Genomic DNA, 15,367 nt, shown 5'->3' on the forward strand with positions numbered 1-15,367 from the left:
GTCCCCCTGTTTAAAACACAAATAACTTGTGTTTAATATCACGGTAATATTCAAACAAAACTTAAAATATATTTTTCACTTACTCAGCTCCAGAAATATCCATTAGGAGGGCTTCACAGACTATGTTATCTGTCCTGGGACTGCTGCCTGGTGTCTTACGAAGTCGTTCAGAGTGCACACTTTTCGTTTTAATATATAAATATTCTTGGGTGTGTGATTAATTATATGGACTTACGCCGAAAATTGTGTGATCGTGAAGGACTACGTAAAGGACAGGGCGCAGTTTGCTTCTGAGAATCTACGTCTAACAGTCGCTTCCCAATCACTTATGTCCGGTTGCTTTCAGGAATATCCATTAGGAGAGATTCACTTATTCACTTCTCTTTTTTAATCCGGGGTGATGGCTGGAAAGGACATTTTCCCATTGTTAAAGAGTGAGATACTGTTTTAAATCCATTGATTTAATACCAAAATATATAGTACACACTTTTTAAAGACATGTTAGAATTAATTACCAAATTGTACTACTATTTAAACATGCATCATTAGTGTTTTTATGTAAAAACATTGGAGGCCTAAAGTTGTACATTATTACAAACTTTATAACATACCATTGTAGGAAAGACTATAAAATAATACATGTTTTTTTCAGACATTACATTTCTTTGTGACAGACAGTGGTGATGGATGGAAAGGACATTTTCCTGTCATTAAAGGGTGAGATATTGTGTATTCTATAATAATTTAAGGTCCATAAATATTTTATGCAAAATAATGAAAGGTTAATGTAGTTCAGATAGAGCACGATCAGCAGGGCGGGCGATCAAGTACAGAACTGTATCAACGGCTTGAATTTCTCACAAAATAATATTATCACTGTATACAATATATTTGTTTATTAGACCTACCAACATATAACACAATATTGAGATACTAAAAAAATGGATATGCAACATGTGGACTGATCTAGACTATGTTGAAATAATCTAAATGAATGCAGCGACCACTTCAAATGAATCTATAGTTTTTAATGACCGTAGACCATTTTGTTTTATAATGGTTACATGTTCACTACACACCCCTGCATTCTATATTATAAAGTAGGCTGTTGGTCTTTCAGGTCCGTTATGTCAATTTGCCTTTATACATCTCATTGACCTACTGTCAACTCCCTCAGTAAACATCTACAATAATCATTAGGCGTACGCGTCAGAGTTATCATACCCCGTGTCGGGGTTTGTACAGAGTTGGTTAAATCCGTTCTTTGCTCCCCACTTACATGGATAATAATCTCCAAGCTGCTCTAAATGATGTTTTTGGTGTCTCTAGGTTCATCTCTAGACTGTCGAATGAGGCCTGTTACAACTTTCTTCAACCTTTAAAGGGAGTTTGTGAAACCACTCAGTCATGGATGTACGTAAAACATATTTAACATGTATTGCAGGTTACAGAAGACTCCTGTTGTACTATGAATCCCCACTCATCCCTGTTAGATCTTGATATGTTGGCTCTCTATGTATGTACATGTTTATAATCCACATAGTGTGAATATTGTTTTCCATAAAGTTAATAACCCCCCTAAACCGAAATATGAAATGACCTCTTCCCCTATCGTTAAAGCGTGAGATACATTTTTAAAACCAGTGATTTAATTCAAAATATTTAGTACATACATTTTAACACGTTATAATTCAAAATGTTTACTATTTCTTACAGATAAAGGGTCCAGTCAGCACTGACCATTATCCGTTTCGAATTCACCAACGCAAAGACGCTTGCCCGCTCCATCAAAACTCCATAAGTTTTCCCTCCATGTGTAGATCAACCGTCCTGCATGTAAATCCTGGGTATGCCCACATCATTAATGAATAAGATGTGTAGAAAACTGTTTAGCCATAAGTAAAGGCCTTTCATAAAGAGGCTGTCATGATTGCCTGTCCCCATGTTTACAGTTTTTTTTCGATTGCTAAATGACAGTGGGCACAACTGGAGTTACATGTGCAAAACTCTAACTACAGTCTGCACTACCAACAGTCACCTGAGCTAAACAGTTCACATCACCTGCAAAACTCATTCCAAGCAACACAACTCTTAACAGATGGCCATACAGCGCCTGCAAAATGGGGGCTGACGTGCATAAAACAACGTCCCCCTGACAGCCCCTAGGGAAACATAGCAGGAGGATGGAGGTAGCCACCATGTCCCTTTGGGTCCTCTCTGAGGAGGGCCTGGAAGCCTCTCCTCCCATTCCAAAACCCAAGGGAGTCTTTGAGGTGCCTTGCTGATGAGACGTTATCCATGTATCTCCCCAGAAAAGCCCTCACCTCTTCGTCCTTAACGTAAAGGGTTGTAAATGTTGACAGTTACAACCCTAAAGTTATTCTTCGCCAGGCTTGTTATTTCATAGTGGCACATCGGCCTCTCACCTCCCACTGCTCCTGCCCTTCTCAGGATATCATTGTGTTTTTCCTCTGTATATAGCGCCACGTCGTATGCTCCCTCCAACGAGTTGCCTTGGAAACAAAACATGTCCTTCACCGTCAGCTTTAGAATCCCCATCAATATTATCCTTCCAAAAGATTCCCGTCCTAAAGGCTCCAACTCCTTTTCCTTCCAAGCAAAACGAATCGTGTTGGCCAGCCCAATCCCAGGGACCGACCGTGTTGATGTATTTAGCACCATCCCCGCAAGGAGAATGGCGCTCGTTCTCTTCTCTTCTCTTCTCTTCCAAAACAAGTAAAAAATAAAAACCAAAGTGAACGAGCCTATCTGGTGAAACTACACAGAGACAGGAACAATCACCCACAAGAGACCTAAAGAATATGGCAGCCTTAAATATGGTTCCCAATCAGAGACAACGATACACCTGCCTCTAATTGAGAACCACTCTAGGCAACCATAGACTTACCTAGAGTACTACTCTAACCACAATCCCATTACTGTACACAACCCCAGACAAAATAAACCACATAAATCCCCATGTCACACCCTGGCCTAACCAAAATAATAATGAAAACACAGAAATACTAAGGCCAGGGCGTGACAAAGGTCCCTCAGTCAGGTATTGAATTTCAAGCAACAAAGACTAGGGATCTTTTCGAAAGCCTCATAAAGAAGGGCAGTGATTGGTAGATGGGTCACAATAACAAATCAGACATTGCATATCTCTTTACACATGGTCAAGTTAATTATTATGGTGGGGATTATGTATTAAATGTTCCTGAGTTGCCAAGTTCAAGTTTGGACTTAAATCTGATTGGAAATCTATTGCAAGACTTTTAAATTGTTGTTTAGAAATGATCCCCAACATATTGACAGAGCTTGAAGAACTATAAAAAATAATAATGGGCTAATTTTGCACAATCCTGGTGTGTTAAGCTCTAAAAGATTTACCCAAGACTCACAGCTGTAATCACTGTTAAAGGTGTTTCCAAGTGGTCTGAATATTTTTGCAAGGCACTGTAACATCCAATACTAAGGTACAGCCAAAACCATATGTATTTGGAGAGTGAAGATAAAATGTGAAATTTGGATCTTAAACTCCAGAATTTAAGATTTTAAATAAAACGTTTCATTTACCATAACTTTAATACACTTTAAGTGAATTTTTCCAAATACTTATTCAAATTGGGGGACTATATACATAAAGTGATTTACTTTCTAAATTGTGAAAAGGTGACCTGTACTATCGCCTCATATGAAACATTTGATTTCAAATCCAAAATGCTGGAGTTTAGAGTCAAATTGTACATTTTAAGTTCACTGTCCAAATACATATGGTGTTGTGTACAGTATATCCTCAATTCATTCTAGGAGATTAGTTGAAGTAAACAAATCGAAGAAAGCGAGGGAGGAGTGGTGGAGAAGGAGACTGTGGAAGAACAAGTGGACTGGGGGGAAAGTGCCCTGGTGGAAGAGATGAGGGGTATGGTGGAGGAGCTGGCGGGGGGGTGGTATCTCACCACTGCCGTCATCACCAAAGAAGAGAATGAAGAGGAGGGTGCGATTGGCCGACAGTGAGAGGGAGGGGATGGCCAAGAGAGTGATGGGGGTGGGAGAAACCTCTGGGTTGCTGCTGGTTTCCCCAGGCCCTCAACTTCTGTTGGGTGGGGACACACCTAAAAAGACTCAGGACTGGGTACAGGAGGAGGTGGGGAGTTTTTTGTTTGGGGACTCAGCCTCCCCGATTTTTTTCCAAACCAGCTGCAACACTGGGGAGGGGGAGGATTGTGGGGGTAGACCCAGGGTGCAGGGCACCCCGGAGCCAAACACTATTCCTGCATCCTGGGATGGTGAGATGGAGGAAGAAGGGGGGATGTCGGGAGTACGGATGGTGTTCTCACCGGTAGATATGGAGCAGGGGAGCATCGGGTGAGTCTCCTGTTTTAGTTTTTTTTTCTGTCTGGGTTTAGAATTTGAGTGTATTACATGTTTTTATTTTTTCTTGGGGTCTAATTTTACTTTTGTTAGTTTAAATGTAAGGGGTTTAAGGGATTTTGTTAAGAGGAGGGCGGTTTTTAGTTATTTGGAGGGTGTGGGGTTTGATTCTTGTTTTTTACAGGAGGTTCACCTGAGGGATGGAGGGGATGTTAGTAGGTTTAAGAGGGAGTGGGACAAGAGGGAGTCGGGTTGAGGGGGTGCACTCATCGGGGGTAGGGATTTTGTGTGGGCACAGGGAGGTAAAAGTGGAGGATTCTTTTGTGGTAATGCAGGGGAGGGTTATAGGGGTGGATGTCACGATAAGGGATTGTAAATTTAGATTAGTGGTGGTGTATGGGCCACAGGTGGTGGCAGACAGGAGGGAGATGGTGGACTGTCTGACGCCCCTGTGTGTCACAAATAGGAAATTAGTGATGGGGGGGATTTTAATACAGATTTAGGAAGAGGGGGGGATAGCAGTGCAGGCGCCATTGCCAGGCTAATGGCTTGCCATGGTCTGGTAGATGGTGGTCTGCACACTACTCCGAAAATGGACGGTCCTACATGGCGCAACTCCAGGGGGGTTGAGTGGAGGCTCGACTATATTTTTGTACCCAGGTCTTTGGGTAAGTTGTCTGGGCGGCTGTTGCCTGTTTTCTTTTCGGATCACGACGGGGTGCTCCTGCAGGTGGGGACGCCAGTCTGCCTCTTTGGTAGGGGGTACTGGAAGCTAGATCGGGATGTGCTGGAGGAGCAGGCTTTTGTTGACGGGTTTTATGGTTTCTTTTGGAGGCTTGAGGGCCTCCGGTCCATGTGCGAGGGGGTGTTAGAGTGGTGGGAATTAGTTAAGGTGAGGATTAGGGCTTTTATAATAGGGTATTGCAAGAGGAAAAAAAGGGAGGAGAGGAGGGAGGTGGATCGTATCCAAAGGTTAATTGAACTCGAATACGAGGCAGGCAACCTCGGCAGGTCGTTTGACTGGGAGAGATCCGCAACCCTAAAGGTGCAGCTCAGGGAGTTGCAGGAGCGGAAGGCTCGAACTTTCCTGGAGTGTGCGCATAGTGGCTTTCTAGAACATAATGAGACTTGTTCTGCTATGTTCTTTAAGTTGGTTAGGGCCAGACAGAGTAGGAAGGTAATGCATGGTGTTAGGGAAGAAAATGGTAGTATAGTTAGAGAACCAGAGGATATGGTCAGGGTGACAACTGATCATTTCCAAGGTTTATTTAAGGAAAGGGAAATAGATGTAGAGCAGGGAAATGTGTTTTTAGAACACTTGTCCAGGCAGTTGCTGGAGGACATTAGAGAAGTGATGGAGGCCCAGATCTCACTAGAAGAGGTTGAGAGCGCTCTTAGGAGGATGGGAAAAGGGAAGGTGCCTGGGATGGGCTGCCGGCTGAGTTTTATATCACGTTTTGGGGTATACTTGGACCAGTGGTCCTCGAAGTCTTGAAGGCCATCCTTGAGACGGGGGTCCCGGGGGGATCAATGGCTGTGCTGTCACTTTTATATAAGAAGGGGGAAGTAACAGACCTTGGCAACGGGCGGCCGTTGACCATGCTGTGTGTAGATTACAAGCTACTTGCAAAGGTTTTAGCAGACCGGTTGCGCACAGCCATTCCCTACGTCGTTCATGAGGATCAGACGTGTGGGGTAGAGGGCCGCTCTATTAGATGGAACCTACAGTTAATCAGGGACTCCATCGCTTGGGTTGAAGATAGAGGACTGCTTTTAATGGTAGCAGCGCTAGATCAGGCGAAAGCCTTTGATCGCGTGAATAGATCCTTTTTATTCAGAGTGTTAGGTCGATTAGGATTTGGGGAGAAGTTTATAGGATGGATTCATACATTATATGTCGGAGCGGGGTGCCGAGTTAGTGTAAATAGTCACTTGGGTGATGTTTTTGACCTCTCATCTGGGGTCAGGCAGGGGTGCCCACTCTCGGCTCTCCTCTTCGTTCTGTACATGGAGCCTCTGGGGGCTGCCATTAGGGCAGACACAGGGGTGGAAGGCTTGCTGATCCCTGGAAGTGGTGGGCTGCGTGTTAAGATGACGCAGTACGCCGACAACACTTCCTTGCTGTTGTGCAAGGACTCGTGCCTGACAAGGTCCCTTGCCATCTTTGGGCATTTCACCCGAGCGTCGGGAGCAGTTCTGAACCATGCAAAGTCTTCTGTCAAGTTTTTCGGAAGATGGCGCGGTAGAACGGATGTGCCTGGGGGGTTATCTCTCTGTGAGGGGGCCCTGAGGATTCTCGTATCGCAGTGGTACAGAGGAAGCTAGCAATGTGGAAAGCTAGGTATTTGTCTTTTATGGGTAAAGTCCTGGTCCTAAAGGTGGATGTGTTGCCGTCTCTTTTGTATTTCGCATACATCTACCCATTGCCGGCTTGTCTGAGGAGGCCTCTAGTGAGACTTGTGTTTCAGTTTATGTGGAGTGGCAGGTGCGAGTGGGTCGCCAGGGCACGCATGATCTGTCCCATCGGGGAGGGAGGTAGGGGGGTACCACATTTCCCCCTCAAGCTGGACACAATTTTTGTTTCTTTATTGTTAACGGAGCTTGCTCAGCCAGTGATACACCCGTCGGGTTACCTCCTGCGGGTGTTTTTCTCGTATCAGGCGAGAAAGCATAATGGTGTGGTCTAACACGGGTCCTCGGGCGGAACAGCTGCCGTGGCACTTTGGTCATGCGGCCAAGTGGCTGCGTGCGCACCCTGAGGTTGAAGTTGCCCGAGTAGGTTTAGATCACAGGCACCTGTACGAGGAGGTCAGAAAGGCAGGGAGTCCGGCGCCTGTAGTGGGCATCTCGGAAGTGGTCTGGGAGGGAGTGCAGGCGCGGGGTCTGGACAACAGGCTCAAGGACCTGAATTGGTTGAGCCTTCCTTCATAAGTGTTTGCCGGTACGTTCCATCTTGTACCGGTATAGTTTGGTGCAATCCTCCACCTGTCCATGATCCTCTTGTGGCAGGGAGGAGACTGTGCACCATGTCTTTTGGGACTGTGCCTTTGCCGGAGTAGTAAGGGCTAGGGCACGGGTGTTGTTAGGTTTGGTAAAGGGGGATTTTGTATTGACGTAGGCCAGGTTAGAGAGGGGTGTAGGGAGAGCGAGAGGGACGGATCGGGACAGGTTTCTGCTCTGGCTTCTCATGAGTCTCTTTAAACGGGGGCTGTGGGAAGCAAGGCAGAACATGGTGAAGACAGGGAGAGATTGGGGGGTGGAAGGGATAGTGAGGAGGGTGGAAGGAGATTTGAGGGGGAGGATGAAGAGGGATGAGAGGAAGTGGGGGCAGCATGCTGCTTGGGAGAGGTGGAAGGGGGGTTTAGGGCTGGTTGTCATTTAGATTTGTAAGAGGATAGATTAGGGACGGGGAGATAGGGAAAGGTATTTTGTAGGGTGACGGGGAGGGAAGATGCTCCTGAGGTTTTGTTTGGGGTTTATGTTTAGTTTAATTAAAATACCATTATTTGAGTATGTATGTAAATTATGAGTTGTAAAGAATGAATGGTATTGAAGATAAATTATTTTTATAAAAAAAATATTAAAAAATAGGACTGTTTCGGTTTTTTCACATTTCTTGGTTTTGTAGATTGTTGTATTTTCATCTTTATTAAAGATGGACACACCTAACCACACTGCATTTTGGTCCGCCTCTCTTTCACCAGAGGAAAACCGTTACAACCTTAGATGTTCTACGTATGGGGTACAGCTGTATGGGTAGTTATTCTAAAATAATGTTAACCCCTATTGAGTCCATATAACATATGTGATTTGTTAAACCAAATTTAACTTGTGGACTAACTTAGGCATACCTTTATAAAAAAATCTAAATTTTCTTCCACTTTGACATTAGAGTATTAATTTTGATTTGCTTGTTGACAAAAAAATATAAATTAAATCAATTTCAATCCAACATTGTAACACAATAAAATGTGGTGAAATCCAAGGAGTATGAATACTTTTGCAAGGTACTTTATGTAGTTGAAATATTATATTTGAGAGGAAGGCACTTGACCAACGTCAGATTAGGTTGAACCAAAAATCATCAAACCCTTTTCAAAGGAATAGGTGCAACCCTTGCTCACAATTACATATTGAATCATTTATGATCTATTTCTGCTTAAAAACATGACATTCCTTATGTTTTCTTGTCTTACAGTGGCAAGAAATGGGACGATGACTGGATCAAGGCCGAGGACCGCGTTTCTCCAGTTTAACCTACTTTATGCACAAATGTATTCCTCACTCTCCCTCACATGTATCACTGTCAATCATAAATGTTGTTGATAATTCATTTCATTACAAACTCAAAACATTTAAGTTAAAAATGACCTCAACTGCATTTGAAAACGTTCACACTAGACAAAGGAAAGGCAAACCTTGTTTGGATTGTTTAAATGATATAGAGTACAGTGTTATTTGATAAATTATGAATAGTTTTACATACCCTTTTTTGAATTGATACAGCTTCTTGTTCCCATCCAGACACTGCAAGCATGCTGGGTGAACAGGCTGGGCAGTCAAAGTACTGTATATCACAGACCTGATCAATTTCAGAGCGGCAGTACGTCCACTCGAAGCTCTTTTGAAAAGTGTCCCCACAGATCATTCTGTTCTGGTGAGGGAAAAATACATAAAGAAAATACTGTATATTCAATAACTTACAACAATAGTATAAACAAAACATACTATAATTCACTATGGCTGACTGGATTTGAGTTAAAGTAGGGCCAGTACATAGTATTGACAGCAAAGCAGGTGAAAGTCAATGCAAAAGTAAGACGAGTACTTATGTTGTAAACAGCAGGAAATATTGGATGCAAGAGGGGCACAGATAAGGTGCATGGCAGGACAATGGTGCAGGAGGCTAACACATACTGTAGCAAGAGACCTGAAGTTTAAACATAGTTATAGTACTGGAAATAAAGTTGTTACACAAAGTGTTGTAACATAGTTAACCTGAAGTCATACATTGGTAAAGCTGAGTATAATTGATTGTTACCCTGCCAAAGTAGTCAGTACGTTGCTCCAAAATCCACATAAACGCCGGACGGGACATTCCTGGGGCTGACACTTTCAGCTCCTCAAAAGAGCTGAACAGATCTACATGGTATATGGTGTCACAGTTGACAGTTGCAGGCCAGTACCCATTCTTTATCAGATCTGCCAAGTTTGCTGTCCAGGTGCTAAGACAAGTTGTGCAGGTAAGCACAGGCACTGTGACATTGTAGCGACCTTGAGGAGAAAAATGTAGTCTGAATTAATGTTGTGTTACATTGCATTGCTACATCACTGTTTGGTTCTTGTAGATATTGCACATACCATTTATTCCTATGAGTATTATACGTTTTCCAGGGCCAACATGGATGGTGCTTGTCAGGCAACCACATATCACCTCTGGAACATCCAATGGTAAGAAACAATCAAGGACAATATTTATATACAACAATAAACAAGAATACATTTCAACTTTGATATAACACATTCAGCCACAATTTTTTTTAAACACACCCTGTTCATGAAGTGCATATTTGCCATCACTGTGGAGAGATATGGCTGTAGTTGGAGGAAGGGGGGTGTAGAACCCCTCGATCATGGACTCTCTGTTGTGCAGGGGGAACTTCGCATGTGTAGACATCGCAGTCTTCGCAGTAAAGCTGTTTCGGCAGACAGTCTCTACATCGCAGAATAGCCCTTTTCACATTGCATGACTGACAGATCTTCTGAGAAGCATGCTGTGCAGCCAGCAGAGAACCTACCATCTCAGGCCTGGACTCCCTCCTGTGAGAGTTCCTTCCTCACACTCCAACTGTGTGATGCACAGCAGGATTTGAACACTCAGGGTCTTCTAAGTCAGCTAGGAGAATGTTAATTTCTCTATAAAGTATTGCTTTTTTGAAAACACAAAAATGGGAAAATAGTTCAATTAAGAATATGATACAATTAATCTATTAAAACACACATAGGGCTGTAAGTAGGTGACAGCAAATATATCTCTGCACAATCTATGGTGTGACAAGCCAAAAACCTCAGCTTTGATTCTACAGTAAATTCAATTACATGGCAGACCAAAATGTTGAGTAAAGTCTAAATTGGAATATCAAACAACATAACTTGATCCCATCATCGAATAGAAATTCGGAATGTTCTTAAAACAGCAACAACACACTGAGTACAAAACATTCTCTTTCCCTGACAGACTGACCAGGTGAAAGCTATGATCCCTTATTGATGTCACCTGTTAAATCCACCAGTGTAGATAAAGGGGAGGAGACAAGTTTAAGGAGGATATTTAAGCATTGAGACAATCTAGACATGGATTGTGTATGTGTGCCATTCAGAGGGTGACTGGGCAAGACAAAATATGTAAGTGCCTTTGAAAGGGTTATGGTAGTAGGTGCCAGGTCCAACGGTTTGTGTCAAGATCTGCAATGCTGCTGGGTTTTCCACTATCCACATTTACCCGTGTGTATCAAGAATGGTCCACCACCCAAAGGACATACAGCCAAATTTACACAACTGTGAGAAGCATTTGAGTCAACATGGCCTGTGGAATGTTTTCGACACTTTGTAGAGTCCATGCCCTGACGAATTGAGGCTGTTCTGAGGGCAAAAGGGAGTGCAACTCAATATTAGGAATATTTTGTACACTCAGTGTATTTTGACTACAGAGTAAACTCTCCTCAAAGGCAAATGCCTCCAAGATTTCACAATTACAGACAGTGGTTACAAAAAGAACCACTGTCTGTAATTGTGGATTTGAATGAATTCAACTAAGACTAATTATATAATGTGGAATGGCAGATTGCTTCATATGAAAGGAAATGTGGAGGAAAAAGCTTTGCCAGGATGTTGTTATTGCACTCTGGACAGTGATGCTAAAATGTTGAAATTGTCTCTACACTCCAGCATTTTTATTTGCTTTGTCGAGAAGCTACCTGCAAGTAAGTATTTCATTGGATCATGTTACCATCAGTATCCTGTACATATCCCTAATAAAACTTGCAACTAGACATATAAAGTGCCTTCGTTTCGAAACGGTAAATCAGAAAAGTCTAAAAATACCCTGAAATAGAAGGTGACATTCTGTACTGTAACCTCATATCGCGAAGCGGATCCTGCGTTCTGCCTTTCACCCAGGACAACGGAATGGATCCCAGCCGGCCACCCCCAAAAACGACTTCGAAAAAGGGGAAAACGAAGCGGTCTTCTGGTCAGACTCCGGAGACGGGCACATCGTGCACCACTCCCTAGCATTCTCCTCGCCAATGTCCAGTCTCTTGACAACAAGGTTGATGAAATCCGAGCAAGGGTATTCCAGAGGGACATCAGAGACTAACGTTCTTTGCTTCACGGAAACATGGCTCACTGGAGAGACGCTATCGGAGACGGTGCAGCCAGCTGGTTTCTCCACGCATTGCGCCGACAGAAACAAACATCTTTCTAGAAAGAAGAGGGGCAGGGGCGTATGCTTTATGCTTTACGGGACGTGGTGTGATCATAACAACATACAGGAACTCAAGTCCTTCTGTTCACCTGATTTAGAATTCCTCACAATCAAATGTAGACCGCATTATCTACCAAGGGAATTCTCTTTGATTATAATCACAGCCGTATATATTCCCCCCCAAGCAGACACATCGATGGCTCTGAACTAACTTTATTTGACTCTTTGCAAACTGGAATCCATATATCCGGAGGCTGCATTCATTGTAGCTGGGGATTTTAACAAGGCTAATCTGAAAACAAGACTCCCTAAATCTTATCAGCATATCGATTACGCAACCAGGGCTGGAAAAACCTTGGATCATTGCTATTCCAATTTCCGAGATGCATATAAGGCCCTGCCCCGCCCTCCTTTCGGAAAAGCTGACCACGACTCCATTTTGCTGATCCCTGCCTACAGACAGAAACTAAAACAAGAAGCTCCCGCACTGAGGTCTGTTCAACGCTGGTCCGACCAATCTGATTCCACACTCCAAGACTGCTTCCATCACGTGGACTGGGATATGTTTCGTATTGTGTCAGACGACAACATTGACGAATATGCTGATTCGGTGTGCGAGTTCATTAGAACGTGCGTTGAAGATGTCGTTCCCATAGCAACAATTAAAACATTCCCAAACCAGAAACCATGGATTGATGGCAGCATTCGCGTGAAACTGAAAGCGCGAACCACTGCTTTTAATCAGGGCAAGGTGACTGGAAACATGACCGAATACAAACAGTGTAACTATTCCCTCCGCAAGGCAATCAAACAAGCTAGGCGTCAGTATAGAGACAAAGTAGAATCTCAATTCAACGGCTCAGACACAAGAGGTATGTGGCAGGGTCTACAGTCAATCACTGACTACAAAAGGAAAACCAGCACCGTCACGGACCAGGATGTCTTGCTCCCAGGCAGACTAAATAACTTTTTTGCCCGCTTTGAGGACAATACAGTGCCACTGACACTGCCCGCAACTAAAACATGCGGACTCTCCTTCACCCCAGCCGACGTGAGGAAAACATTTAAATGTGTCAACCCTCGCAAGGCTGCAGGCCCAGACGGCATCCCAGCCGCGCCCTCAGAGCATGCGCAGACCAGCTGGCTGGTGTGTTTATGGACATATTCAATCAATCCCTATTCCAGTCTGTTGGTCCCACATGCTTCAAGAGGGCCACCATTGTTCCTGTTCCCAAGAAAGCTAAGGTAGCTTTGAGAGACTAGTCAAGGACCATATCACTTCCACCTTACCTGACACCCTAGACCCACTCCAATTAGCTTACCGCCCAAATAGGTCCACAGACGATGCAATCTCAACCACACTGCCCTAACTCATCTGGACAAGAGGAATACCTATGTGAGAATGCTGTTCATCGACTACAGCTCGGCATTTAACACCATAGTGCCCTCCAAGCTCGTCATCAAGCTTGAGACCCTGGGTCTCGACCCGCCCTGTGCAACTGGGTACTGGACTTCCTGACGGGCCGCCCCCAGGTGGTGAGGGTAGGCAACAACATATCCACCCCGCTGATCCTCAACACTGGGGCCCCACAAGGGTGCGTTCTGAGCCCTCTCCTGTACTCCCTGTTCACCCACGACTGCGTGGCCACGCACGCCTCCAACTCAAACATAAAGTTTGCGGACGACACAATAGTGGTAGGCTTGATTACCAACAACGACGAGACGGTCTACAGGGAGGAGGTGAGGGCCCTCGGAGTGTGGTGTCAGGAAAATAACCTCACACTCAACGTCAACAAAACTAAGGAGATGATTGTGGACTTCAGGAAACAGCAGAGGGAACACCCCCCTATCCACATCGATGGAACAGTAGTGGAGAGGGTAGTAAGTTTTAAGTTCCTCGGCGTACACATCACAGACAAACTGAATTGGTCCACCCACACAGACAGCATCGTGAAGAAGGCGCACCAGCGCCTCTTCAACCTCAGGAGGCTGAAGAAATTCGGCTTGTCACCAAAAGCACTCACAGACTTCTACAGATGCACAATCAAGAGCATCCTGTCGGGCTGTATCACCGCCTGGTACGGTAACTGCTCTGCCCACAACCGTAAGGCTCTCCAGAGGGTAGTGAGGTCTGCACAACACATCACCGGGGGCAAACTACCTGCCCTCCAGGACACCTACACCACCCGATGTTACAGGAAGGCCATAAAGATCATCAAGGACAACAACCACCCGAGCCACTGCCTTTTCACCCCACTATCACCCAGAAGGCAAGGTCAGTACAGGTGCATCAAAGCTGGGACCGAGAGACTGAAAAACAGCTTCTATCTCAAGGCCATCAGACTGTTAAACAGCCACCACTAACATTGAGTGGCTGCTGCCAACACACTGACTCAACTCCAGTCACTTTAATAATGGGAATTGATGGGAAATGATGTAAAATATATCACTAGCCACTTTAAACAATGCTACCTAATATAATGTTTACATACCCTACATTATTCATCTCATACGTATATACTGTACTCTATATCATCTACTGCATCCTTATATAATACATGTATCACTAGCCACTTTAACTATGCCACTTTGTTTACATACTCATCTCATATGTATATACTGCACTCAATACCATCTACTGTATCTTGCCTATGCTTCATATATCTTTATGTACATATTCTTTATCCCCTTACACTGTGTATAAGACAGTAGTTTTGGAATTGTTAGCTAGATTACTTGTTGGTTATTACTGCATTGTCGGAACTAGAAGCACAAGCATTTCACTACACTCGCATTAACATCTGCTAACCATGTGACAAATAAAATTGGATTTGATTTAAATGATACTGAACCTCTGCAATGATCTGAATGTTGTCTTAATCTTACATGTTTGTAATATTTATCTTCAAGCTGTTTTTATGGTCAATTTGGTCATTTTAGTCCCCCCCAAAATATATAAAAAAATTATGATTTAAATTAAAAAAATATTTTTAAAATTATTTAAATGAAAAAATATATTATTTTTTTTGCTCCCTGGTTAGTACTGCCCTTGTGCCACAGAGCACCTTTTTCCAGGTAGCACTGAGGGGTTTCCAGACTAGCGCTGTGAGCAGAGACATTGACACAGCAGCCAAGATCATTGGCGCTGGAGCTGCCACAGTTGGAGTGGCAGGTTCTGGTGCTGGAATCGGGACTGTGTTCGGCAGCCTTATCATCGGATATGCAAGATAAATATTGACATTAGTAGATATGGTCCCCTACTATATACCCTCAACAATGTGCATCTTTGCTGATTTTTTTCATATGCTTTTTTGACAACAATTGCTATGGCTGCAAGTCTCTCCCACAGCTTTGATTCATGGATCTAACAAACTTGTTTTTCTCCCCAGGAACCCCTCCCTAAAACAGCAGCTTTTCTCTTACGCTATCCTGGGATTTGCCCTATCTGAAGCCATGGGTGTGTTCTGCTTGATGGTTGCTTTCCTGATCCTGTTTGCAATGTAA

The 15,367-nt window shown here is 43.7% G+C and overlaps 1 protein-coding gene and 1 long non-coding RNA gene across 2 annotated transcripts; one reads left to right on the forward strand and one right to left on the reverse strand.

Moving 5' to 3' along the window:
- Window positions 1-47: 47 nt before the first annotated feature.
- Window positions 48-9,571, reverse strand: LOC124039203. Its single transcript, XR_006839521.1, has 3 exons — window positions 9,419-9,571; window positions 8,864-9,031; window positions 48-404 (listed from the first exon to the last, which is right to left on the reverse strand). It is a non-coding gene; the product is annotated as an uncharacterized LOC124039203 (long non-coding RNA).
- A 207-nt stretch (window positions 9,572-9,778) lies between these two features.
- On the forward strand, window positions 9,779-15,367 carry LOC124038991 (ATP synthase F(0) complex subunit C1, mitochondrial-like). The gene is made up of 3 exons (XM_046354889.1): window positions 9,779-9,828; window positions 14,905-15,086; window positions 15,249-15,367. Exons 1-3 carry the CDS (start codon window positions 9,779-9,781, stop codon window positions 15,365-15,367), a joined length of 351 nt encoding a protein of 116 aa, XP_046210845.1.

Source organism: Oncorhynchus gorbuscha, linkage group LG07 (assembly GCF_021184085.1).
Source record: "Oncorhynchus gorbuscha isolate QuinsamMale2020 ecotype Even-year linkage group LG07, OgorEven_v1.0, whole genome shotgun sequence".
NCBI lineage: Eukaryota > Metazoa > Chordata > Actinopteri > Salmoniformes > Salmonidae > Oncorhynchus > Oncorhynchus gorbuscha.